General features: G+C 45.0%; 1 protein-coding gene and 1 long non-coding RNA gene across 13 annotated transcripts in view; one reads left to right on the top strand and one right to left on the bottom strand.

Annotated features, from left to right (window-relative positions):
- The window catches only part of SMYD2 (SET and MYND domain containing 2), a 52,723-nt gene extending 49,403 nt beyond the window's left edge, over positions 1 to 3,320 (bottom strand). Inside the window, exon 1 of one of the 2 annotated variants that reach the window (XM_002717406.6) lies at positions 3,008 to 3,320. In XM_002717406.6, the coding sequence (XP_002717452.3) occupies positions 3,008 to 3,180 (173 nt within the window). In that variant the 5' untranslated portion in view covers positions 3,181 to 3,320. The remainder of the gene's footprint in view (positions 1 to 3,007) is intronic. The other variant, XM_089312186.1, reaches the window with a different exon arrangement.
- Positions 3,321 to 3,595: 275 nt separating this feature from the next.
- The window catches only part of LOC103350973 (uncharacterized), a 265,690-nt gene continuing 242,241 nt past the window's right edge, over positions 3,596 to 27,044 (top strand). For 4 of the 11 annotated variants that reach the window (XR_016219626.1, XR_011381449.2, XR_016219628.1 and 1 more), the window contains exons 1-4: positions 3,892 to 4,030; positions 12,199 to 12,266; positions 15,246 to 15,284; positions 26,901 to 26,981. This is a non-coding gene — a long non-coding RNA (uncharacterized LOC103350973). Of the gene's footprint in view, positions 4,031 to 12,198; positions 12,267 to 15,245; positions 15,285 to 26,900; positions 26,982 to 27,044 lie in introns of all 11 variants that reach the window. The other 7 variants (XR_016219624.1, XR_016219623.1, XR_016219627.1 and 4 more) reach the window with 3 other exon arrangements.

Genomic DNA, 27,044 nt, shown 5'->3' with positions numbered 1-27,044 from the left:
TATCTATAAAACCAAGTGGAATCTATAATACTGTGGCCAGCGTTGTGGTGCAGCAGGTTAAGGCGCAGCCTGGGACAACGGTGTCCCACCAGAGTGTGGGTTCGAGTCTCAGCTGCTCCACTTCCCATCCAGTTACTTGCTAATGCGCCTGGGAAAGCAAGGGATGACAGCCCAAGAACTTGGGCCCCTGCACCCACATAAGAGACTTGCATGGTGTTCCAAGCTCCCGGCTACCGCCTGGCCCAGCCCAACTGTAGTTGCAGCCATTTGGGGAGTGAATCAGCAAATGGTAGCTCGCTCGCTCTCTCTGCAACTCTCAAATAAATAAGCCTTTAAAAAAGAAAATAAAGTGTTCAATACTCATTCACCTTGAAGGAAAATTTATCCACAGATCTAAAACACACGCCCAAAAAAAAAACCTGCCACAAGGGGATGATGAGTGCCAACACACGCACGTATATACAGCGTAGCTAAGAGGTCTAACAGGACAGCTTCTAACTGGAAGGCATTTCTATGTTTAGGCAGTGCCTTCCAGAGCTAAGGAAAGATCCATATCTGCCTAAGTGTCACTCACCAAACTGAGAAAACGTGGTTCCAATTTAAAACTCCCAGAGACAAATCTTTGCCCGAACAGCCTTGACAGTAAGAATCCCCCACCACAGAGAAATTTCCCTGGATTTTTTAATGCATAGAACATGCTTATTCGTAAAGAAATCCCCTTTTCCCCCTTCAGAATACATTAAATCTCGAAGACAATTCACATGCTGCGGAAGCTCTTGGCCGGCTCACTTCTCCCAAGCACTACTGTTGACATTCAGCTTCCGGCAGGAGACAGGGGTTCAGTAGGGGTGTAGGGGGTACAGTAGCAGCTTCTGACCTTGAACCCCTGACGCTGGCAGAATTCTACTCCTACTTCTGGGTACAGCTGGAGAGACTGATTTGTTCTGTTGCATACAGGCAGGCGACAACTCTATTAGCAGGGTCTAACCGCCAAGTGCAAATGAATCCCACTTCATCAAAAGCTCAAAGAGGAGTACAGAGACATTTTAACTGCGTGGGTATTGTGGGCACTACTTGTGTGTTGTTATTTTAGCTGATTTCCAACAAGTCTCTGCAGGAGAGAGAGGAAATGAACTGTGGACACTCGCCTTACCCAGAGAAGGGTGGGGAGGGGGCACCGCCATGCCAGCCCGCTGCAGGCAAGAGTTAGTGATGCTAACCAATGTCGATCAGGGAGAAAAAAATGCAAAAATGAAGAGCAGCAAATGACGTCCCATGCGGCAGAGTACCCGCGGCTGAATCTGCTCGTGCATTAACATCCCGACATTGGGAGTGTGTGCAGAAGACAGCATCAGGATCCTCGTGAAAGGGAAGCGTCTCTCAGTTCCTCTTTTCCCTGCTAAACCCAGACATCTGATCTTTAATCCGCGGGAGGAGAGGGCCGGCAACTCTCCTGACTACCTACTCGGTACCTGGCACACGAGGTCTCATCTCACACGGTGGCTTCCAGGAGTTCCCCGGGACCCCTGGGGGAGGCTCCGTCTGTGCTGGGTGACCTGCTTTGCTCCCGCCACTGCAGACACCCACACTGCTGCAGACTCCGAGCCACAGCAAGGCTCAGAAGATCAAGGGACCAGTCGCAGCAGCCTTTTTAACTTTGGGAAAACCCAATGCTCACTTCACTCAAACGTCGCAAAGTGGTGCCATGACCCTTTAGCTCTTGGCTCACCAATTCAAAGAGCCACATCACATACAGCCCTGACGCTGCCCACGGCATGATTCTGTGTCTAGTTCCTTTCCAGGTCCCCCCCCAAGCGGAAGACAGTTCTGGCAGGGAGTCTGGGCAAGATTACTACAACATCCAGCCTTTGTCCCTTCTTTCGCTCCGTCTTCTCGTGGAATGAGACACCGGGCCTCGGAGATGGAGTGCTTCAGCCTATGCAGGACTGGAGACCTCTACTCAGCAGGTCTCCGCCGGGGCCTCGGGTCAGCTTCATCTGGCCCTGGCATCTCCATTTCAAAGATGAAGAAACCGGGGTTCAAAGAAAGAAAAGCAGGGTCCCTCCCTCGGAGAGGGGTGGAAGGCCTGGGGCAAACTGAACCCCAACCCAGGCTTCTTGCCTTGGTGAACATACTGGGCTCCTGGGAGGGAACCGGGGCAGAACACAAGAAGCCAAGATTCATTGCCCTAATTAAGCGCTGTGAATGCAAACACACAAGCACATCCAGCTCTGGGCTGCAGTACCCCCTTAAGCAAAGCAGGGAGGAAGGTGACACTGGTGACATCCAACGCTGCTTTTCAGCTCTGAAACTATATGAAACCGCAGGAGGACACAATCGTGAGCGGGTGCGAATATACACGTCTACATCGTTTGTATGAATACACGTACGGCACATGTCATACTTATGACATGCTACAGTTAAACACCACCTCCCACCACGCATTTCGTCCCAGCACCTATGTTTTTCAGATTCCAAATCAGGGAGGGATAAGGGTCAACATTCCAGATCCCAGGAAGCCGGCTGACATCTCTCCCGGGACCTAAGGCAGAGAATGACAAGGAAGCGCAGGGTCCCGTCCTAGACACACCCCCTCATTCAATTCCTTGGGGAGAGAGCTAAGGCGAAGCAGCAGGGCCGGGCTGCGGGGGCCAGGGCCTGGCGCCAGCCGCACAGGCACAAAGCGACGGACCGCCCGGGCTCCAGTCTGGGGCCCCCAAGGTGCCCAGTGGGCAACGCACGCCCACGCTCGGACCAAGCCTGGCTCCCAGCCCACGTGGGAGAGCCGGCTGGCCTGTCCCGAGCCGGCAACCCTGGAAACGTGCATCCGCAACTTGGCTCGTCCGCCCCAACGCACGTGGCCCGGAGCGGGGCGGAAACGCGCGCCGCCTCCGCGCCCTGCCCGCCCCCTCGGCCGCCGGCGCTAGGACCCCGCACGCCACGCGCGCTTCCTCCCGCCGCGCCCCGAGCCGCCGGCGCGGCGCCCCCGGCCGCCCCCGCCGCCTACCTGGCGAAGCAGTAGTCGCAGTGGTTGCCCCGCTCGTTGACTGTGAGCACGTAGGCGTAGGCCGGGCAGGAGAAGAGCAAGTCCCCGACCTGGAAGGACCGCAGGGCCCGCAGCCCCCGGCCTTTGCCCGGGCTGCAGAAGCGCTCCAGGCCGCCGTGGCCCTCGGCCCGCATGGTGGCAGCGAAGCGCGCGGCTGCGCTGGGCTGGGCGGGCGCGCAGGGGCGCGGGCGCCGGCTGTGCCGGGCGCGGCGGCTCCCCCCCCGAGCTGTTATTGGAGCCGCGTCACCCCGAGCCGCGGGGGGCGGGCTGGGACGCCGCCCGCTCCCCGGAAGGGACGGCGGCCCCGCCCGGGCCTCGCGCGCCCCCGCGGGGAGGGGGGCAGTCGCGCGGCCCCGCCCCGCGCACGCGGGACCCCCCGGCGGCTGCCCCGCACGCACTCGCTCCCGCTTCCGGTGTGGCGGCCACAAAGAGCCGCGGCGCGAGCGACTCTAGCCGGGTGGCGCGGGGCGTGGGTGCGGCGGACTGTGTGCCTCGCCGCGGGGCCGGACGGGGTCGTCGCCCCCTGCCCCGCCCCGGGGCCACGCTGCCGAGGGTCTGGGCCGGACCGTGCGTGGCCCGGCGCAGGGCGTGACCCGCGCTTGGGCCGGGGGAGGGGGCGAGGACGTCTCCCAAGCTGGGGTTCCCGGGTCCGTGTCGCAGACCCTAGGAGGACCGGTGGGGGAGCAGGCTAGCAAAGTTCGCGGCGCTGAGGGCGAAGGGCTGTGGTTTCCTGAGGCGCTCAGGTGAACCTCGGCGGCCCGCGGCCCGGGTAGCGGAAGTGGCCTCAGCCGAGGGACGAAGCGGCGTTGGCCCGCCCAGCTCCCTGGTCGCTGCACCCCGGGAGCCCCGCGCGGGGAGCCCGAGACACCTGGCCTTCAAGGAACTTGAGCCCTTGCCGAGGCCAGAGCCCTGCGCTGGAATTGGCCGTGATTTTCATGGGTTTGACCGCGTCCCCGCTGTGAGCTCAGAAAAGTCGATAATCAGGTAATGAATCACCTGGAATTGAAAGCGTCGACAGCGCCCCCTCTACCCACCCCCCCACCACCACCACACACGTATTTTTCATATGAGAAGGTCCCAGGTGGCAATAAGGGCTGCGATTGATGCACATGCAGACTCCAATAAAGTAGGAAGGGATCATTGAACAGAAACCCTTTCCTTCAAGTGTCTCGAACTGTGTGGTCCCTGGGAATTCAGGCCTGGTTTAGTAAAGGGAGAGGAGTGATGCAGACCAAGTCGTGAGCTCAGTGGGAGTTTTGGCACTTTAGTAAAATTCCTTATGGTTGGGCCAAATGGGCATGCCTGAGCCCTCATGATTATGGTTTCATGTATGCATTTTAAGAAGCATTGACTAGGGCTAGCCACGGCCATCGAAAGGTGGAGGAGAGGTAGCCCTGGGTTCTTGATTGGACAGTCAACACCAATGACGATTGCCATCAGTTACTAAGTTTGTGGGTAGGCAGTTGCTCTAAGTCGCTAAGCACCTTATCTAATCCTTAGAACAGCTGGGTGAGTTCGGTGTTACCTCCCACATTTGCGATGCTAGGAAACCAAGACTCAAGTCACTGACACAGTACATTGCAGACTTTGATTATAAAGTTGGTCTGAATTCAAGGCCCATGCCCCTGATCGCTATGTGCTTTTGCAAACCCAGGTCCCTGGGGTAAGTGTTCCTAGGTGGTTTGTCCAAAATGTTCTGTGGGGGGAGCACAGGCAGTGAATGACAAATAGAGCCTGGGGAAGAGCAAGGCAGAAGCCACCTGCAAGCTACATGCGTGCGGAGCCTGAATGATGGACAGCATTTTGCAAGTGGCTGAGGGAAGAGAGGGTTCCGGGCAGGGACAGCCACATACAAGGACAGAGGACTGCAAGGACAGAGGATGGTTTGAGTCCTCTGAGCAGCTCTTACAAGAGTGTGGGTCCTGAAGGAGAGGTCAGGAGGTGAGGCAAGGACCGTGGAAGGCAATCTTGTCCAGAGGTGAGATTCATCCCAGAGGCCGAGGAAAAGCCACTGGCAGTGTCCAAGCAGAGGGGCATCATGCTCAGTCCAGTGGTTTAGACTGAGTTTTTCTGGCAGCACTGCAGATGGATGGAAAGAGGAGAGGTTGAACCCAGAACCACCAGTTAAAGGAGCATTTGCTGTTTTAAAATCAAGGGTGAAGAAAGCTGGACTCAAGGCAGTGGCTTCAGGAAAAGAGACAAAGATGTCAAGAGTCATTCCAGCTTCTTGCTCAGGCATGGAGTCTCTCTATGTGGGGAGACGTGAGGCCAGTGGACACTGCATTGTGCTGCCTTTTAGCTTTAGCCCGACCAGCTTTCCAGACTCGAGGTAGCAGCGCTATCCCAGAAGTTTTAGAATGGAACAGGCATTTTCCTACTGATGAGGAAGGCGAAGCCCCTGATGTTTGGTGCTTTGCCTCAACACAGAACTAGCAGGAGAGTCCATGACATGGAATGAATTTATTCAGCGTCTAGGTATGTATTCCGTGCTCACTGTGTTCCAGGAACAGTGTTAAGGGCTGACGATGCTGTGGAAACATCCCTGCCTTCACAGCCTTGTGTGCTATGGGGAGGATGCAGAGGTTTAATCAGACCCTCCCACAAATGAGTGCAAGCTCTCGGTGGTCTCGAATACCAAGGCAGTGCTTAGGGGATTCAACCGAGTCTGGGAGAGGAAGAACACTTGACCTGAGATCCAAAGGATGCGTAAAGCTTAGCCAAGAGAGGTGAGGAGGGACAGGCATTCTAAGCAGAGGGCACGGCATGCGCAGAGTTCCACTGGTTGGAAGGAACAGGTGTGACCTGGATGAAAGACTGAGAGTGACTGGAGCGGAGCTGGAAAGAGAGTGTGGCTCCGGGGGATGTTGGGAAGTAAGCAGGTCTTCTCGGCCAGGCTGTTGGAGTTGACCCTGAGCAGTGAGAAGCTTCTGCCAGCTCCAGGCCACCATATGAGACGAGCTTTGCTCCAGTAGCATGACCTACATCGATTCTGACAATTGCTTTTCGATAATATATGTAAAGGGGAGGATTAGAAGTTTCTGAACATCTGCTTACTTAGGCAAATCTTGAATACTTTTTTGAAGTTTATAGCTTTTTTTTTCTTTTTTTACATTCTGATTTCAACTCCAGCCAGCAAGAAAAGACTGACATGGAAGTAATGGCATAATACAGACTTGTAATGCAGTAGACAATATACTGTCTCAGATATGAACTGTGCGAAGTGATCTACTTGTTTCCTTTTCTGTAATTGTAACTTATGTTTTTTGGGGGGAATACTGGAACAATAGTGGGGTGACAGACTTGTTTTCTCAGGTGCGCGGTGGCTGCAGCAGGCTTATCCCTGTGGGTGGAGGTGACAGTGACTTGAGAACACTGGAAAAGAAACAGCCTCATTTCGGAAAAATCCCCGTGCTGAACTTTAGTAACCCGAGCTGGGGGAAATGGTCCGTGAGGCAAGAGCCACGAATGTGGGAGCTTAAGTTACGACGAAAACTGTGTTTAAAATAAACGGCCGAGGGATGGCCACGAGCCAGCAGGGGCCAGCCGATGACAGCGCTCTTCATGAAGCTCATGCTTGTCACTCTGCCACTCTGCATTCTCACATTCCGTGAAAGAAGCCCTCGAGCTGCAGGGCCCAGCCGCCTGCCACACTGCCGTGGCTCGGCAGGGTTCGAGTTTGGAAGGAGGTTTTTCGGTTCCTTTTGCGTCCCTGAAGCTCAGGAGAAGCGTCACAAAGATGAAGATCCCTGGTGCGGAATTTCTCTAACCTACAGGTTGATCTGATTCATGAGTAAAATATCCTTCTGGTGACAGGTTGGCACATGAAAGAAATAGCTGAGGCCTAAGGAAATAAAGCCTTAGCAAAGGAGGTGAGCATGGACGAGGGTCCTGTACCCTGTACCACCGTGCCTGTGCATCCAGTTCATCGATTAAGTGCCTGTAATGAGACAGACCCCTTGTAGATAAAAAGACCAGCATGCACATAGACAGTTGTGAAGCAGCTGAGTAATGACAACCAACACTGGGTTCCAGTCCCCGCAGCCTGTAAATGTTACCCTCCACGGCTTGAAAAGGTCTTAGAGATACTTGTGCTAAATTAAGGAGCTCGAGCTAGCAAGGCGAGCCTAGATTATCCAGGTGAGCCCTCAGCGCAGTCACAAGTGTCCTTATGAGAAGAGGCAGAAGGAGATTTGACACTGACAGAGGAGGAGGAGGCGGAGATCAGAGTGATGTGGCAATAAACCAAGGAATGTAGCAGTTCCCAGGAGCTGGAGGAGGCCAGGAGTGGATTTTTCCCTGGCGCCTGTGGAGGGGTGCCTTGCTTGTAGCCCAAGGATTCTGATCTCAGGCTCCTGGCCTCCAGAACTGGCAGAGAATAAATGTCTGTTGTTGGAGCCAGCCCATATGTGGTAGTTTGTCACGGCAACTGGAAACTAATGCAGATTACCCCTGATAAAATTTTAATAGAGAGCTGAACAAAGTGCAACAGAAGGGCGTCAGAGAGGGTCTGACATTTTAACTTCTACAAGAGAGCATAAAGATCAGCTGAGGGAAACGGGTTCCTTGAATGGGTTTCAAACACTCATGATGCAAATTACAGGGTTAGGAGAGACTTCAATCTACAGTGCTACTTCAAAGAGTTCATGGGAAGTGGAATTAAAAGGATAAATTTTTAGGCATTTCGTCTAGTGGTTAAGATGTCTGCATCTCAAATCAGAGTGCTGGGTTCAGTACCTAACTCCAGCTTCTTGCTAATGTCAATCCTGGGAGGCAGCATGATGGCTCAAGTAATTGGATCCCTCCCACCCAGCTGGGAGGCCTGGATTGAGTTCCCAGCTTCTGGCTTTGGCCCAGCCTAGTCTTAGCCATTGCAGACATTTGTTAGAATGAACCAGCTGATAGAAGCACATGCATGCTCTCAAATAAACAAACACTTTTTAAAAAGGTAAATTTATATTGGTGCACAAATTTTTTTGAAATCTACAGTTTCTTCATAATATGCATTTTCTGTAAACAGTTTGAAGACCGCTGCATGGATTTCATAAAAATTTTTTTAACATTTATATTAATTTGAAAGGCAGAATTACAGACAGAGAAAGAGAGACCCACAGAGAGATCTTCCATCCACTGGTTCACTCCTGAAGTGGCTGCAATGGCTCCAGGCTGAGTCAGGCCAAAGTCAGGAGCCAGGAGCTTTGTCCAGGTCTCCCACATGGGTGCAGGGGCCCAAAAACTTAGGCCATCTGCTGCTGTTTTCCCAAGTGCTTTAGCAGGGAGCTGGATCAGAAGTGGAGCAGCTGGGACTTGAACTGATACCCGTAAGGGATGCTAGGACCGCAGGCGGTGGCTTAAACCTCTATGCCACAATGCTGGCTCCCTGCAACAAAATGAATTTGTCTTTTAATTCTATTTTTCATTAACTTTTTGACATACCCTTGTATATTTATATAGCTCCCACTGTGTACCAGGTGCACCTTTTAGTGCCTATTTAATCCTAGTGGCATTTTCTAGATGAGGATGCTGAATGATAGAAGTTAAACCACTTGTCCAAGCCAAGTTGGATTGTCTGGCAGTGAGTCCCTGCCCTGGGCCACTGCACTGTGCTGCAGCTCTGGCCAGAGCTACAGCCCTAGGTAAAGGGTGTCAGGGCGAAGGTGGCTGGACAGGAGTGAGCCCCATGCTGAAGACCATAGGCATAGGAGTTCCATGGCACTCTGCAGGCACTGTGGAGCCAGAGGAGAATTTTGACTGACATGATCAGATTTTTCTATGCAAGGGTCATTTTCATGACTGAATAGAGAGTAAATTAGAAGGGGCTTGGGAGGTGGAGGAGAGAGAGAGAGAACTGGAGTTGATGCCGTAGACGGTCTGGAGGAGGGAGGTTGCTGGTATGAACAAGCGCCAGGAAAGTAGCAATGGGGAGGACGGATATGGAGGTGAAGAGCTTTTCCTGAGCAGGACTTGTGACTGGAGGGGGAGGGGAGAGAGGAGAAGGAGACCGTGAGCCCTGCAGGACTAGGACAACTGGCACTGCCACCACTCAGCCCCCCACCCCCACCCCGTTCATTTGCTTCTCACCATGGGCCCTGTGTCTGTTCCACAAAAAAGGTCTTGCTGTTGCATCTTTCACCGTGTTTTGTTCAGTCTCCTTTCCTTCCCGTTCTCACGTGTTTGGCTGTTAAGGCCTCCTGCCTGGATTATCCTCAGCAGGGCAGGAGGACATTTGGAGAAACCAGTCGAGGATGTTGCATGCGGCTCCATGCTTCCTGTCGTGCCCCGTCCTTTCCTCCTGGTCGGTCAGCAGCATTGACCCGGGAAGATGATATTGCAGAGGAACAAAGACAAGACTCGGGCTTCAAAAGCCTAGGGGTTGGGGTTGCAAAATCCTCAAGTTTCAGAGCACTCTGGCTCCAACCGTGGCAGATTCACGATGATGTACAACCGGAGACTCACTGGGCCCAGGAAACGTTGCCCAGGCCTAGAGTAAAGGGAGAGTCGGAAGGCAGGCCAGAGAGAAGTTGGGCCGGGCCAACTTTTCTGAGACAAGGGCATAGATCATAGTCTGTTTCCAGACTGAACGCTGGGGTAACATCACTAAAACCCTCCTTGGGCCTGAGAGGATTCAGAGCCAAGATAACCCATGTCTGGTCTCACATAGGCCCCAGAGGCCCCTGTGTAGTGGAATCAGTTGTTTGGGAGATGGGAGAAACCTTTCAGGAGGCAGCAGGAGCCTTTGAGTGGGCAAGTGAGCTGTCAGCCGTGATGGGAATGTGTGCCACTCCCCACTCTCCCAAATCCCTGTGCTGGAATCCTCATCTCGAAGGCCCGGTTTTAAAAGGTGGGGTCTTGGGGCAGGATCTTTAGATGGCAGGGTGGAGCTCTCAGGAATGGGATTAGTGTCCTGAGGGGGCTGACCTGCCCCTCCCGTCTCGGAAGGACCCAGTGAGAAGGGGCTGTGTATGAGCCCTCCATTCAGAGAAGGAATAAACCGTTCTGGGCAGTGAATCCGTGGAGAGCTTAAATTCATCAGTATCTTTGCTGATCAGCATATTTATTCCAAGGTCGCTACAAACAACCGAGGCCAGGGTGTTGCTGTTGTGTTAGAGGGGGTATGTTGTTAGGTGACTGCTCTTGTGACTGCTTTTGGGATTGTGTGTGTTGCCCGGGGGTGTCTGTGGATCTCCATGGCCACAGGCACCTGGGAATGCTCTGCTGTTTGGCAAGCACAGGTGTGGACCTGAACAGAAATAAACCTTTGCTAGCAGACCGCCGCACTGCAAGCACAAACACCTGAATGCATAATACACAGTATGAGCTGCAGCCCTTCAGCTGCATTGCAGCAGTTCTGCCGGGGCAGAGTAACCCCAGAGGGAGCAACTAGACGTGGGCGGGGGTTAGGGAAGGCAGAGAAGCCGTCCATAAATACGTGAGGGTCAGGTCCATCGATTCTTAAACCACCAGCCATGTCTCCTTGTATTGGGGAGAATTTGGGGGTGGGGGGTGGCGCGTAAGCTAATTTTTGTCCTGATTTATACACTACAATAGTGCTGACTACGTACAAACAATTGCATAAAAAAAGGCAACAAAGACCCAAGGGAAGACCCGATTATTAACAAGTTTGGTCCTGATCTAGACTTGGGAGCTTTTTAAATTTTATCTCTGGAAACTACAATTACTTGTGTTCTATCTTGCAAAAAAGAAAGCACTGAACACAACACAGTTCCTGAGTCCTGCAGATTTCTCTTTCATTGAGAACTATTAATAGCTTTCTTATTTTTATTTTTGGGGAGGCAGTGTCATCTAGTGGCTGAAAGGGGGGGGCTGGGTACAGAATTTGACTTTACTGCCAAAGGCTCATGACCACGAGTAACACCCATGATGCCAGATTTTCATTACTTTCTACCCTGTAAAATTCCCATCGGTGTTATGCAGAGAAGTGTCAGAGAAAGAAGAGGTGAGCTGTGATATTGCAAGCTTTGAAGCCATATTCTACCTGATTTAATCTTGCAGTGTGGTGTATTTCTCCTATCAGAGGAGAAAAGTGCAGAAGAAAAAAGTTGACAACTGAGAGTTGAAGAAGAATACATGCAAAAACTGAACATGGCCAAATATCAATTCATGCAAAAGCTAAATGTGGTCGAAAGTTGTCATCTTCAGTAGGAGCCGTTGCAACACTTTTAAATACATCATTGGATTAATTCTCTTTCCTGACAACACTTAAACCAGAAAAAGGGGATTTCTCACTGGCTTGATAACAAATGGATCTATACAGCATTATGTTTAAATGCAGCTAATTTAAGACCTAAGTAATTGTTGGAATGGCCATACCAGCTTGAACACAACCTGAGCTCCTGTGATCTTGGAAGATAAGCAGGGTCATGCCTGGTTAGTTCTTGGATGGGAAACATGAGTGATTGAAGTTTGGGAAACCTGGGAAGAAAGATTTTTAGGATCATTTTAAAGATTTATTTATTTGAAAGGCAGAGCTACAGAGATGGGGGGAGAGAGAGAGAGAGATATCTTTCATCTGCTGGTTCACTCCCCAGATGGTCTTAATGACCAGCTGAAGTCAGATCATTTTAGTTTTAATATTTTATTATTTAAATTAACCAGAAAATCGCCTTTGCCCCACCAAATAATGTTAGACCTCATTCATATACTTGAATCCTCTGAACCATTTCTCGACAGCTGTCTGAGTGCTTGACTGCTTTTTTGGGGTATCTGGGGTGTTTTCCTATAGGGGCTAGAAGAATGGTGCCAGTGCCCACTGAAGTGTTCACCCATCTGCAGCAAAATGAGAAAAAACGCAATCTACCACTTGTGTTTGTAAAGCTAAGCCAACTGAAAGGACTTACAATTTTTTTTTAAAATTCAGACATTTTTAAGGTTAGACTAGCTTTTCTTTTTAAACAGTGGAGACTGTCCATCGTATTCTCTTTCATGTTCTTAACAAAATAAAAATTGTCAACCCTCTGTGGATACCATCCCTTTCAAAAAATATATTTGTCTATGGCGTTTAGAGGCATGAATATTATGAATGGCATTATGGTGTCATAACAGAGACTCTGAAATTATTCCTTAGTACAGATCATTGAGTCTTCAGATACATTTATGCTAACTGTTCAGAATCATGACATGTTGATTTCTTTTAGGGCTCAGTCATGGATACTAGTGTACATCTTCATCACTTGATACATCACATTGTTGAGGATTAAGAAAGGTAAGGCCACATGCTATTGCATAGAAACTATTGTTTCTTTAAAGACATGTTAAAATTTTCTGTCCAGACTACACTTTGATTATTTTTGGAAAAGAGAATCGGCACTTTTAGTATCAGTCTTATTAGCACTACAAAGTATTTAACCAAGTATTTACTGACATAGTTTTATTGAATCTTATTTTTTTCTTTGATAGTAAGTGATTTATTTATGTTACCCAGGGTACTAAGGAAACAAACTAAGAAAAAATTTACAAGGAAGGCCACTGATTTTATTTGCTCTATAAGCTGTATGTATTAATTTTATAAAGTTTAGGGAACATATATAAACCCAGTAATTATGTGTAAAGTTTTTGTTGTAGATCCTTCTATACTTTTTTAAGCATGTGTAAATATTTTACAACAAAATGGAATTATATTGTATGTGCTGTTTTATAATCTTGTTTTTCAGCTTAAAAAATAACATTGTAAATCTTTTTCCATGGCATTAAATATTTTTCTACCTCCTCCTAATGGCTTCATATTGTGATATTCTTTTATGTACTATCATCTATTTAATGCCTTGGTGTTGGATCCTATTGATGTCTGATTTTTCTTCTTTTATTATATTGAAATGAGCATCTTTGTCAACTTAAATCTTTATTTGCATTCTTGAATAATTTGCTAGGCTGAATCCCAAAAGTAGAATTGCTGGTAAAGCATATAGAAATTTGTAAGATGATACTTTGCATGGAACTGACATAAAATGTATGTATTTATTTATTTGGTTATTTACTTATTATAATGTTTGCAACCCACGAAGAAGATAGGAAAAATAATTTAACTCATTTCCTATAACTCCCTGCATTTCACTTAATTTCCAAAAAGTTTCACCATAGCTCATCTGAGACAGTTTGGATAAAATTTTCACATTTGGATAAAGGGATCCAACTATCATCTAGTCCAAAAGCTTTCTTCCATAGTTGAGGAAATTGATGCTGAAATCACTGTGTGTTCTGTCCACAGTCATGACTAACAAGGAGCAGAGTTATCCAGTCTTATACTTGGGTGCTCTCTTATCCTCCCAAGATGCTCTGGAAAGTTTAAGTTAGCTATCCAGGTAGCACTTGAGAATATAGGTGCAAAATTAAATGGACTCTCACATGTGTTTCACTGTTAATTTTGTTGTTACTGTGATTAATAAGGTAGAATGTCTAAAAATCATTTTGTGATTAAAATGCTTAGCCCAAATAAGCACCAAATGTTTGGTTTATTATCTGTTATTTTATACCAATGGCTCCCAAGTGTCATGTAATTCCATTCAGTGCTGCTTATATGTTTTTGTTAGAAATGGAAATAGCCTTTCTGACTAAATCAGGCATACTCATTGTAAAAATAATAATAAAAGTAAAAATGTGAAATGTCAAGTGAAAAACCATGTAATTCCACCAACCAAAGATTGCTACATAACTTTTTGCTATGTATCTGTGTCATCTTTTATAGGCATATCAAAAGAGATCATATGAAATTTCATACTATCCCATAATCTGCTTTTTCCTACATGTCAGGGACATCTTTTAATGTCAATGAATATGGAACCATACCATAATTTGTAGGGGCTACATGAGTTTTTGTTGTACTATCAATTATTTGTTTAACCAGTCTCCGGCTTATGGTCATGAGGATTGTTTGGGAGTTTTTAACTAGTCCAAACAATGCTGAAATCTTTAAAACAGTGTTTAAATATCTCAAACTACTTTCCTTTTAGAAAATATTACTGATAACATTATTTCGTGGAGGTTCACAGTACATATTTCTGTAATAAGCAGATATACTGAACACCTACCACTGATGCTGGGTTTTGGGGATTCATGTTTTAATGACTCTAAAAATTCTTACAGTTAGGAAACTTCTTAAATTTTGCTCAAGGTAGATTTCCAGACCTTTTTTTTTTTTTTTTTAATCATGGAACCACCTCTTTTTAAGACCAAATAGCTACTAATATTTCACTAGTCTTATCTAGAAGAGAATTTCAATACTACTACTGTATATGAATCTTGTTGATAACTACTAATTAAGTACCTGTACCTACCTTTTATTTTTCTGCAAAATCTGAACAAATCTTAGGAATTATTTAAAGGAAAGATATGTTTTGGATATTTCCAAAGAATACATCTTTAATATAAATTGCCACATTAACTTCCCAAATAAGTAGTATTTTGGTTTGGCTATTTTGGTGGGAACACTGGAGTTTTTTATGTAAATGATGTTCATGTTGTAACAATAAAAGGGCCACATGGACATTAAAAGAGGATGTGGGATATAGTTTTTGACGTGTTGGTGGATTCTTGGGGGCTGCAAAGCCGTGAACTCCCAGAGAGAAAGAGCATAGACTAAGGAGGAAGGAATCAAAGAGAGAGAGGAAATTATTAAGAAGCATTAAGGAGGGAGGTTATGAAGACTATACAGTAACATGGAAAATAATTAACAGGAAATATGTTCTCAAAAAAGGTCACAGAATCCTATTCGAAATCTATAAAATCCAAGAAGAAAAAAAACACACAATAAAATAATAGCGTTTGGATTGGGTCCTTTTTCCTCCTTTTCTCTAATTACCGTTTTCATTTTATTTTTAAAATCTATCATAAAATTGAAAAGAAGAGACATACTAAAGGATCAGACAAAATTAGGAGAAGAGAGGCTTATGGAGGAGGAGGAAGATCGTGGTTGAGTCGCACAAAGGCGACAAATAGATGAAAGTGAGTAGGGATGGGAGAGAGAAGGTTCAGTTGGCCTGGAGGAGATCATTAATGGCTCAAGTGCTGTGAAGTGGACAAAAGCCAGTCTGTAGTGGGGTCAGATGAGAGAGCCAGAGAAGAATAATTTTTTAAGGACCTAGGATCATAATAATTCACTTAGAGGTTCCCCCCAGCCACTCTTACTTTAGTTCTGGTTTTATCATGTTGGGATTTTGCCTATATCAGTTTTTTTTTTTTCCTCCAGAAGCTGATAAATGAAAACCTTAAAAAAGAAATCCTATGAGTAAGTTTCTTTGCCCTTATTTTTGAACTGAAAAATAAAGAAATGATAAATTCTCTTTCTGAGCTATTCTATGTGCTAGAAATGCTACCATATAGAAATCTTCTTAATATCCTCTGTGCATGCCGTTTTAAAACAGAAGAACTTGGTCGCCCAAGGTCATTTCGGATGCCTTTTTTCCTAAGTGATTTGTGTATATTTTATCCATAAAAGACAAATTATTATGAAAGGATATGAAATATAGGTTTAAGAAACTCAAAGAACAAAGTGCATTCTTTGCTCTTTGAATTTCTTAAAATTAAGTTCTTAAGACTCCTGCTGCTTACCTTCAAACAAGCCACCTTGAAACTGCTCTATGAAACCTGGGTAAAGGACGAACCAAAGAGTTTCACTTATTTAAAAAAAAGCACATGGGAGTGGGAGGGAGAACATTCCAGTCTTCTAGTATCCATACTTATTAGCTAAATTGGATGCCTGCGGTGGGTCTCTTGGGAGCACACAGTAGCAGCCTCTCTCTATTGCAACTCAGCCAGAAGCATTTATTCCCTAGTAATTAAGGCCAAGGGTACAACCACTGATGCGAATGGAAGCAATTATGTGGATTATTCAGCTTCCTCAACATTTCTCAGGAGTTTGTATGTTTGCGGTTTTCTGATTGCTTCAAGTCCCTGTATTGCTCCCTCTGTTCTCCAGGGCACCATAGGTCTAACCCTTGATAATGACAATAGCTAATACTAAAGTAGCACTTAACTCTCTGCCATGCCCTGGTTTAGCCACTTTACATGTGAGTATTTCAAAAAGTTCATGGAAATGGAATCTGAAGCTAGACTAATTTTGGTGCATAGTTTTTTTTTTTTTTTTTTTCATAAGAAGACTTTCCCACGAGTTTTTTGAAAAACTCTCATGTTGTCATAATCCGTCCATTCCAAATCCTAGGCAGGATAGGTGTTAAGTCCTAGGTCCTCAGAAGCAGCGGTTCCAGTGCAAAGACTGGTCCCTGAGGTGGCCCCAGGAGAGCCCACTAATGGACTGGGAGAAGCAGGACAGCAACAGGGAGCCAGTCAGGAAAGGGTTTGTCTCAGGACAAAGTCCTTCCGGGCAGCGTTATCCCTCAGGGTGACCGTGGGGTGTGGGCTGGGAACAGGAGTGAGGCTTCCATTCTGCTGCACAGTCACTGGCTGACAGCTTCCATGGGTGGTGAGGAAGGGGCGTGTGTGTGTTGTGACAGAGAGAGAGAGATCGATCTGTGGAAGGAAAGTGTCAGGTGCAGAAATACCAACACAATCTGTGACAGGTAGATGCTGTTATTTATCTCCATGTGACAGTCAAGGCCACTGAGTCTTGCCCAAGATCTCAAAGCTCCTAAGTGGCATAGCTAGGATTTGAAACCCTACAGTATGGGGGCCAGCGCTGTGGTGTAGTAGCCTAATCCTCTGCCTGTAGTGCTGGCATCCCATATGGGTGCTGGTTCTAGTCCCAGGTTGCTCCTCTTCTGATCTAGCTCCCTGCTTATGGTCTAGGAAAGCAGCGGAAAATGACTCAAGCGCTTGGGCCCCTGCACCTGTGTGGGAGACCTGGAAGAAGCTCTGGGCTTTGAATCAGCCCAGCTCTGGCCATTGCAGCCATTGGGGAGTGAACCAGCAGATGGAAGACCTTTCACTAATTCTACCTCTCAAATAAATAAATAAGATCTATTTAAAAAAAAAAAAAAAAGAAAGAAAAGAAACCCTACAGTTTGATTCCAAGGGCCCTGTGCTTAACAACACAAGATCATATCTTTATAGGGTGCTATGATACTATCAATACCACAGCAGTTTTTACACTTAGCACACACTATTTTGAAGGTATTCAGTGTCTGAAAATGCTGAAAGTATGGCTGGGATAAAACCATTCACGTCTTGTTGGACTGAATTTCAGCTATCCAAGCCCCCAAACCTAAGGCAGGCTCAGAGAGCAGACTAAACATTAGACAACTGGTGTACTTCGAAGAATAACACACTCTAACTGATGGAATCTACACAGTAGGGTAGAATTTTGTAAAACATGATTCCACAAGTCTTTCATTAACAAGCTGTGTTTATACAGATCCTATTTTTACATTTAGATTACATCAGTTTAAAATGCTGACTTGATTCTCCATATACACATTATCTTTTTAATCCCTCCCTTTTTACTTTAGCGTTTTAGTTTTAGTTGGTGTAACCCTATAGGTTGGGTCCCTGCCACCCACATGGGAGACCTGGACTGAGTTCCTGGCTCCCAGCTTCAGTCTAGCCCAGCCCTGGCCTTTGCAGTCCTTTGAGGGAGTGAAACAGTGGGTGGTGAGTTCTTTCTCTGTCTCTCAAATAGATAAATTAAAAAAATTAAAATAAATACAGGGAGTATGCATAATGCGTGTCTGTCTGTTTCTGCTAGGTAGAGAGAGGGAAAACTGTATAGTGTGAGATGACCTCTTAAAGTAATTTCCTCAAGAGGGACCAGGAGAGAAACAAGTGTTTGCTCACCTGCATGGGAAAACCAGGCAGAACCTTACAACCTCAGGGAAGATAACAAGGGCAAGAAGGAGGGGCTAACCAGAGCTAGAGCATTTTAAGGGGGAGTCTTAGGAGGTGTAGACATCATTCAGTGTTCCTCCTGTATGCTTTAGGTAAAGGGAGACAGTGCCCCTCTTTTGCATAAGTGGGGGTGATGCTCTGTGAGTACCTAGCACCGGATCTGCTTCGTGAATCACGATTGTGGAGGAGGGGAGATTGAGGAAGGGAAAAGCTTGAATGCTTGCAAAAGATTTTGCAGTCCTAGATAGTGAAAGCTAATGCTGCCATTCGATTTACTACATGCAAGGGACTTAGTAAGAGTTCACAGTATTTGTGGAACATATAATTTGGTGCAAAATATGTTGAAATTCTGTCTATGAGGGGCCTTCAGAAATGCTCATGGAAAAATTTTTAAAATTATGGATTTCCAATTTTTTTCATCAAAATTTATATTTGTGAATTCCATTTTTCCACAAACTTTTTGAAACGTCTGTTCCTTACGTTCTCCTAACAACCCTAAGAAGTACTGTTATGGTCTCTATTTTACTGAGGAGGAAATTGAGACACAAAGAGATTAAATAACTTGTTCAAGAGCTGACAGCTAGTTGGTTGTGGTGCTGGCATTTGAACCAAGTTACCTGCTTCCGTCTTCTGTGCCTTTACCCCTCCCTCTGGGTGACCCACGGAGAGAACGTGCTGATAATGTTGCTAACAGTCACCTGCAGCTCTCCACTGCAGGATCTACAGTTTTTAAAAGAGATCTTTCTACATGACCCCTGAAAGTCGCTAAGCTATGGAAAACTTGAATTTTTAAAAATGTTTATTCTGTTCACTTTATTTAAGAGAAGGCAGAGAAATGGAGTGACAGGTAGAGAGAGATGCCCACAACAGCTGGGGCTGGGTCACGCAGAAGCCAGGAGCCCAGAACTCCATCCAGTCTCCCACATGGCTGGCAGGGGCCCAAGTACTTGAACCATTACCTGCTGCCTCTCAGGGTGTGCGTTAGTAGGAAGCTGGGTAGGAGGAGCTGGAACTTGAACAAGACACTCTAATATGGGATCTTAAACACTGCACTAAATGTCTGCCCCCAAAACTTGGATTCTAATAGCAAGAGACATCTATAAAATAGCCTTAAGTTGATGTGAAGTAGAAAACCTTTGTACATGTTTTAAACTTAAGAAAACAAGAGTTGGTGGCCAGGCAGACAAACGCTGTGCCCACAGGGAGCTGTCACTGCAGCAATTCTACCACAAGTCACTCCCAATCTTCAGCTGCTCACTGAGAATTAAATTGCTGAAACCAGAGCTACTGAGCCTCGAGTTACCATGGTTTGGATGAGGTGAGCACATTAGTGTGATAAATTTAGTCTTCAGAAAGTTAAATGTAAGATTAGCTTTATTACAAAAAAGATAATGTATGCTGGTATTACCCATGGTTATTTTCTCCATCTCCCCAAGTAACTAATTGCACACCAATTTAGTCTCTTGATTCAAGCTGAACTCCTATCCCATTTATTATGGTTTGGGGACTGGCGTGCAAAGAAGTAGGAGTGCCGCTAGTGCCTCTGCTGCCCTCCAGAGGCGAGTTGGGTCAAGACAGCCCACCTCTGAGCCTTTGCTGAGTACGCATGGCAAGGCCGCCGTGCCCTCTCTGTTGGGTCTTCTGTGAATGCAGTTTATCAAAAGGGAGAGTAAAACACCCTGAATTTTCAAAAACAGTATTAAAACGATTACAGTTCCCTTACTGGCCACTGATGGTTACTGGTACTCAGGGAAGATCTAAAACTTGTCCTGAACTCCCAGAAAAAGAAATCAAGAAAGAAAGCCCAATCACAATAGCCACCAAAAAAATCAAATATTTAGGAATAATCTTAATAAAAAAAGTGAAAGATATCTGCAATGAAACCTGTCAAACACTGATGAAAGACATCATCAAGGAAACAAAAAGTGGAAAGATATTCCTTGTGCATGGATTGGAAGAATCAGTATCATTAAAATGTCTGAAATAACCTAAAGCAATCTATAGATTCAATGAAATCCATATCAAAATACCAATGACATTCTTTACAGAACTATTAAAGGCAACTCTAAAGCTCGTAAGGAATCATGAAAGACCCAGAATAGCCATAGCAATCTGGAACAAGAAAAATCAAGCTGGAGGCATCACAATATCTGACTTCAAAGCATATTACAAAGCTATGGTAATTAAAACAGCATGGTACTGGCATAAAAACCGATACACAGATCAGTGGGACAGAATGGAGAGACCAGAAATTAATCCACATACAAATAGCAAACTGATTTTTGACAAAACATGAGTAAGGATAATCTCTTCAGTGAATGGTGCTGGCAAAACTGGATTTATATATGTAGAAGAATGAAATTAGAGCCATACCTCTTATAGTATACAGAAATCAACTCAAGATGGATCAAAAACTTAAAGACCTAAGACTATGACGTTGCTGGAAGAAAATATAGGGGATGGCCGGCGCCTCGGCTCACTAGGCTAATCCTCTGCCTTGTGGCACCGGCACACTGGGTTCTAGTCCCGGTTGGGGCGCCAGATTCTGTCCTGGTTGCCTCTCTTCCAGACCAGCTCTCTGCCGTGGCCAGGGAGTGCAGTGGAGGATGGCCCAAGTGCTTGGGCCCTGCACCCCATGGGAGACCAGGAGAAGCACCTGGCTCCTGCCATTGGATCAGCGCAGTGCTCTGGCCGCGGCGGCCATTGGAGGGTGAACCAACGGCAAAGGAAGACCTTTCTCTCTGTCTCTCTCTCTCTCACTGTCCACTCTGCCTGTCAAAAAAATAAATAAAGAAAATATAGGGGAAACAATCCAAGACATTGGGGTAGGGCATGGCTTGGACAAGACACCCAAAGCGTAGACAACAAAGGCACAACTAAATGGGACTGTATCAAACTCAGAAGCTTTTGTACAGCAAAGGAAATGATCAATAGAGTGAAGAGGCATCCAACAGAATGGGAAAAATATTTACAAACCACCAATCTGGCAAAGGATTAATGTCTCGAGTATATCAGCAACTTAAAAAACTCAACAACAAAAAACAACCAATCCATTGAGAAATGGGCAAAGGACTTCAATAGACAGTTCTTAAGAAATACAAATAGCCAGCAAATATATGAAAAAATCCTTAACATCACTAGCCATCAGGTAAATGCAAATGAACCACAATGAGATATTACCTCACCCCTGTCAGAATGGCTAAAATCCAAAACACAGAGAGTGACAAATGCTGGTAAGGCTGTGGACAAAGGGGAAACTTACACACTGTTGGTAGGAATGTAAGTTAGTGCAGCCACTGTGAAAACTGTGGAGATTTCTTTAGAAATAGACTTGCCATGTGATCCAGCAATCTCACTACTGGGTATATACCCAAAAGACTTAAACATAGTGATAGCTGCACCACCATGTTCACAGCAACACTGTTCACAGTAGGCAAAACTTGGAATCAACCAAGGTGCCTGTCATCAGATAAAGAAAATGTGGTATGGATACATAATGGAATATTCTTTGGCTGTAAAAAAGAATGAAATTCTACATTTGCAGCAAAATGGATGCAACTGGAGGACATCATGTTGAGTGAAATAAGGCAGACCCAGAAAGACAAATACTGCGTGTTCTCCCTTATATGTGAGAGCTAAAATTCAGAAAGCAAACCGAAAAAAGAAAGAAAATATAAAAGAAAGGTCTGTGTGTATCAGTATTGCTGCAAATATAGTTTTGTAAAACCCTGTTTTATACCTCTGTGAAACCAATGGTTAAGAATATTATATTATAGTTTTAGTGATCTGTGATTACTTCAAAATGTACTGTATTTTCAATTGGTCATTTTTCAATTCAGTTCTTATTTATAGCCATTGTCTGCATTCCCACTAAACTAGTGTCTTTTTTGCTTTTTAGTTTTTAACTGCATATTAAGCCTTTTTCCTGTAATGCAAATTTTTTTTTAAATTTTTTATTTATTTATTTTTTGGACAGGCAGAGTGGACAGTGAGAGAAAGAGACAGAGAGAAAGGTCTTCCTTTTGCCGTTGGTTCACCCTCCAATGGCCACTGCAGCCGGCGCGCTGCGGCCGGCGCACTGCACTGATCCGAAGGCAGGAGCCAGGTGCTTCTCCTGGTCTCCCATGGGGTGCAGGGCCCAAGGACTTGGGCCATCCTCCACTGCACTCCCTGGCCACAGCAGAGAGCTGGCCTGGAAGAAGGGCAACCGGGACAGAATCCGGCACCCCGACCGGGACTAGAACCCGATGTGCTGGCACCACAAGGCGGAGGATTAGCCTAGTGAGCCGCGGCGCTGGCCCCTATAATGCAAATTTAAAATATGTTATCTCAAAAACTAAAAAAAGAAAGGGAAAAGGAAGGAGGGTGGGGTGGGGAGGGGGAGGGAGGAAGGGAATATCGTTATGTAAAATCCAGAATGAATTTCTTTCATCAAAAGGTAGTTTATACCTGTATGGAATAAATTAATTAAACCATCTACAGGTAGAGGATTGAAAACAGATTTTGAAAACACAACATTTGTTTGTTTCTGGATACAAATTGCAAATAAAAATGTTGAGCTTGCTTAAAAAATTTAAACAGACTTGTCCTGTGTTTCCCATACCTCACCTCAGCCACTAAGTAGAAATGTCCAAGTTGTTTTAATACTATAAATAAAATTCTCACTCACTAAACCTTTGTCACATGCCAGATACTATTCTAAGCATTTCATATATTCTTAACCTATTTATACAACAGTCCTGATGGGTAGGTAGTGTCATCTCCATCTTATGAATAGTAGAACACAGGCAAGGAACACTTCATTCTGGATGGTAGAGCTGGACTTCAGCCCAGCTAGTTCTGGGTGATAGACCAGGCTTGTCTATTAGCTATTAAGGCATATAAATATGAGTTTTAGGTAGAGGTTTTACTAAATCTTTAGCCTTAATCTGATAACAAGGAAACAGTTGGCCTTGACACTTAAAAATGTCAATGATATGACAGACAAAGAAGGAGAAGGAGAAGGTGATGAGTGGAGGCGGAAGAAGATGAGGAGGAGGAGGAGGAAGAGAAGAAGGAGGAAAATCATTCTAGGGATGTGGCAACTAAATATAAATCACTGTTCATGATTACATCTTAGATGTAAAAGACAAAGCTATGAACAGCATTACTGGGAATTTGGGAAATTCAAATATGAACCACAGATTGGGTAATAATGTTAAATTTCTCAAGAATGTTTTTATTTTGGTTATATGAAAGTATGTCTTTATTCTTAAGTAATACTTGATGAAGAATATAGGGTGGAATGTCATGATGGCAGCAAGCTACTATCAAATAGTTCAAGAAAAAAATATATGTGAGAAAGAGATAGAAAATGTTAAAAATTGGAAAACTACATAAAGGGTATATGATAGTAATCACACTATTTTTAAAGCTTTTTTTCTAGGTTTGAAATTTCTAGAGAAAAAGGAAAAGGAGGGCCGGTGCTGCAGCTCACTTGGTTAATCCTCTGCTTGTGGTGCCGGCATCCCACATGGGCTCTGGGTTCTAGTCCCAGTTGCCCCTATTCCAGTCCAGCTCTCTGCTGTGGCCCAGGAGGGCAGTGGAGGGTGGCCCAAGTGCTTGGGCCCTTGGGCCCCCTGCACCCGCATGGGAGACCAGGAGGAAGCACCTGGCTCCTGGCTTCAGATTGGCATAACTTTGGCCATTGCGGCCATTTGGGGAGTGAACCAACGGAAGGAAGACCTTTTTCTCTGTCTCTCTCTCTCACTAACTCTGTCAACTAAAAAAAATACAATTAAAAAACAAAAGGAAAATAGCTTTATCTCAGAACAAGAGCCACCCACGGATACAGCCAAGGCATCTGCCTGGACCACCCCAAATGGTGCTAAAGAAGAGAAATGTGGGGCTGGCGCTGTGGTGCAATGGGTTAAAGCCCCAGTCTGCAGTGCCAGTATCCCATATGGGTGCCAGTCTGAGTTCCAGCTGCCCTACTTATGATCCAGCTCTCTGCTGTGACTTGGGAAAGCAGTAGAAGATGGCCCAAATGCTTGGGCCCCTGCACCCATGTGGGAGACCCAGAAGAAGCTCTTGGCTCCTGGCTTTGGATCAGCCCAGTTCCAGTCATTGTGGCTATTTGAGGAGTGAACCAACGGATGGAATACCTCTCTCTCTCTCTCTCTCTCTCTGCCTCTGCCTTTGTCTCTGTAACTCTGCCTTTCAAATAAATAGATAAATCTTTAAAAATAAAAAAGAAATGTATTTGGGTTGGAATCCTCAGTCAAGCTTCACGATCTGTAGAGAGGTGTTATGTGTGGTACATGATATATTAAAGCTTATTTAGTAGTGTTTTTTCCATTAGTACTAGGTATTATATATGTCAGTATATATTTTCCAAAAAATATTTCAAGGTTTCATATCCAGTAGAAAATAAATAATGCCAATTATAAAGCCTTTTATAAAAGGTCTAATTTTAATCTTGCAATGTTCTATTTTTGTCATCAACAAATAAGACATATTTAGGAGCCTACCTTTCTTATTTATTCAGCAAGAATGGATCAATTATTCACTGTGTTCCAGAGACTGACCTAGGTGCTGGGGATAAACCTGTAGCCAAACCAAGCTCCTGAATTCATGATCTAACCTTCAGGTGGGAGAGAGAAGACAGTAAATGCAATAGCTTAGTAAACTGCAGAGAATGTTAGAAAGTGCTCCTTGCCAATGAAAAGTGGAAAAACAGTAGCACCATGGGAAATTTGGACAGGTGGTTGAAGAGAAGAGGATTTGCAATTTTAAATTGGAGTTCCTGGTTAGGCGTCATTCAAATATGACCTTAAGGCACTGGAAGGCCAGTGGAAGAGAACAAAGAAGAAAGACCCTCGGATCAGAGCCTGCTCACAGTGAGGCTGGAGCTGAGTGAGCTAAAGGGAGGGAGTAGAGGGGTATCAGGGAGGGTACAGAGGACTTCAGAGATCATTGTGAAGGCTTTGGGATTCATCCTAAAAAAACAGGACATCATTTGATGAATTTGAGAAGTAACGTCATTGGAATCTTTCAAAGTATTAATCTTGTGGGGTGACAGAGGTGGGAGAAGTCTATCACAACATTTCAAGCAAGAGATGACAATGACTCAGCACATGCTAGAAGAGCTGGCCGTGAAGACACATCATCAGATTCTGGATATGTTTGGCAGCAGAACCAATAGGAAGGATTTACTGATAAATTAGATAATATGTTTGAAAGAGACAAGGGTGACTCAATGCTTTTGAACTGGACAGGTGAAATTGTCATCCACTAGGTAGGGAGACTGGGTAGAATAGATTTGATGGGAGGTCAAAGATTCAGTTTTGACATGCCATGCAAGTGTGTGCTGTCTGTTAAACACCTAGATAGTAATGTCATAAAGGCGGTTATATGTGGCAGTCTTGAGACTAGAGGGAGGTCAGGAGCAGGAATCTAAAATTAGTTGTGGGGAGGGATTTGGTGCAGTAAGCCAGTGGATGGTAGCACTCTCTCTATTTCTCACTCACTTTCTCTCTCTCTCTCCCTTTTCCCTAACCCCTTTCCCTCCCTCTCTGTCTTATTCCCTCTTTCCTACTACCTCTCTGAAACAAAAACAAACCAAAAAACCCCACAACAGGTCCTAATTGGCATATTGATGGTATTCAGAGCCAAGAGTGTGGATGGGATGACCAAGGCAGTGAGTGCGGAGAGAGTGGAGAGAATGCAGAAGGACTGTGCCCTCGCAATTATTCTGTTTCATGTGTTGAGATTTGTTATGTTTCTCATTGTGTTTAGAAAATTATTACACTGCACAAAATAAAAGGGAAAATTGACAATTATCTAAATTACTAAAGATAGTCAATCAAATCATTCAATTTGCAAAGCAGATTAATTTTCCTCAATTATCTGGTTTGATTTTCTACAAATGTCTACATTATTATTCAGATATCAGGACAGCTACATTTTGTGCTGCTCTATCCTTGTGTTATTTAATCCATGATATGTTAACCTTTAGAACAGTAAAGTTCAAAAATGCTTTCAAATGATTCTCTATGGGGGATGATCCTCATCCATGTTTATTTTATGAATTAAAGTCAAATGTTTTGTTGGAATATGAGAATTATTTCTTCTGATACCGATGACTTGACTGTTCTCATCTTGGTGATTTGACTTTTAAGTTATGCCCAAGCAAAATCCTGCTAATCAAGGACTCAGGAGGAAATATTGTCACCTGCGAAGATATATGAATGTATTTGTTGTTTTATCTAATGAAAACAACTGGCAAAGATAAGGAGTTTACTCAACTGCAAATAAGCCCATGTGGTGAATTCCTGTCATCAGCAAGGCTTCAGTTTTAATGTCAGAACTATTTTAATACTCTGATAATAGTTAATTGAGCAAATGTGGGCAAGCTCAGAAGTATTTTTCCTCGTAATGAACTGTGTCATGGTGCCGGACAATCTAGATAGTACATACATGTGACAAAGTGTGTTAGTATGGAATACCCACCTGAACCCAGTTTTTTTTAAAAATGGAGTTTATTGACTTATGTATTGGAAAATAGAGGCAGACCACTGGTTTTTGTTCTGTGTTTTTTGATAAAGGATCTATTTGGTTTTGTTCCTTTATTTTTCCCTGCCTCTCGGCTTTGCCATTCAAATTGCTGTCTTCAACTCTAAGCTGGCTGTTCTGCAGGCCTAGAGAGGCTGCCAAGAGCAGCTGGGCTGTTTGCTTTCTTGAAAATGCTCAGGGAAAAGGAATGTTCTTTAATTATCAGGCAAGTGATGTGAGCTCAGTGCCAATTGTTGTGGCCAGTAGAATGCCATGTGTTAATAGTTGGAAGGCTTCAGTTACCTGATCCCTGTGACAAAATCAAAGGGATTCCCTTGACTTGCTTACGTCTTTGAAGACATCAGTGCCCTTTGAAGCCCATAGCTGCAGAGCAGGGTGGGAATGGCATAGCTTTGGAGGAGATGGGCATCATGGCCTTCCTTGGACCTCACCACCAAATGATCCAAGCTCAGTAGACACAGTACTTGCATCAGTTGTTAAGACTGAGCTTCCTAACATTTTTCTCTTTCAGGGACTTTCTCCATTTCCCAGTGACAGAAAGCCAACAATATCCATTTGTGAAAGAGCTGGATCTAAAGCTTAGGAGACATAGGTGAGAAGTATTTATTTTTTCCTAAGCTACTAACCAATATAAACAGTTAAAGCCTTGTGGCAT

This window comes from Oryctolagus cuniculus, chromosome 13 (genome assembly GCF_051225735.1).
Source record: "Oryctolagus cuniculus isolate XC-2025 breed Fujian yellow rabbit chromosome 13, ASM5122573v1, whole genome shotgun sequence".
Lineage (NCBI taxonomy): Eukaryota > Metazoa > Chordata > Mammalia > Lagomorpha > Leporidae > Oryctolagus > Oryctolagus cuniculus.
Note: the sequence above shows the minus strand (reverse complement) of the source record. Positions and strands in the feature narration are given on the sequence as shown.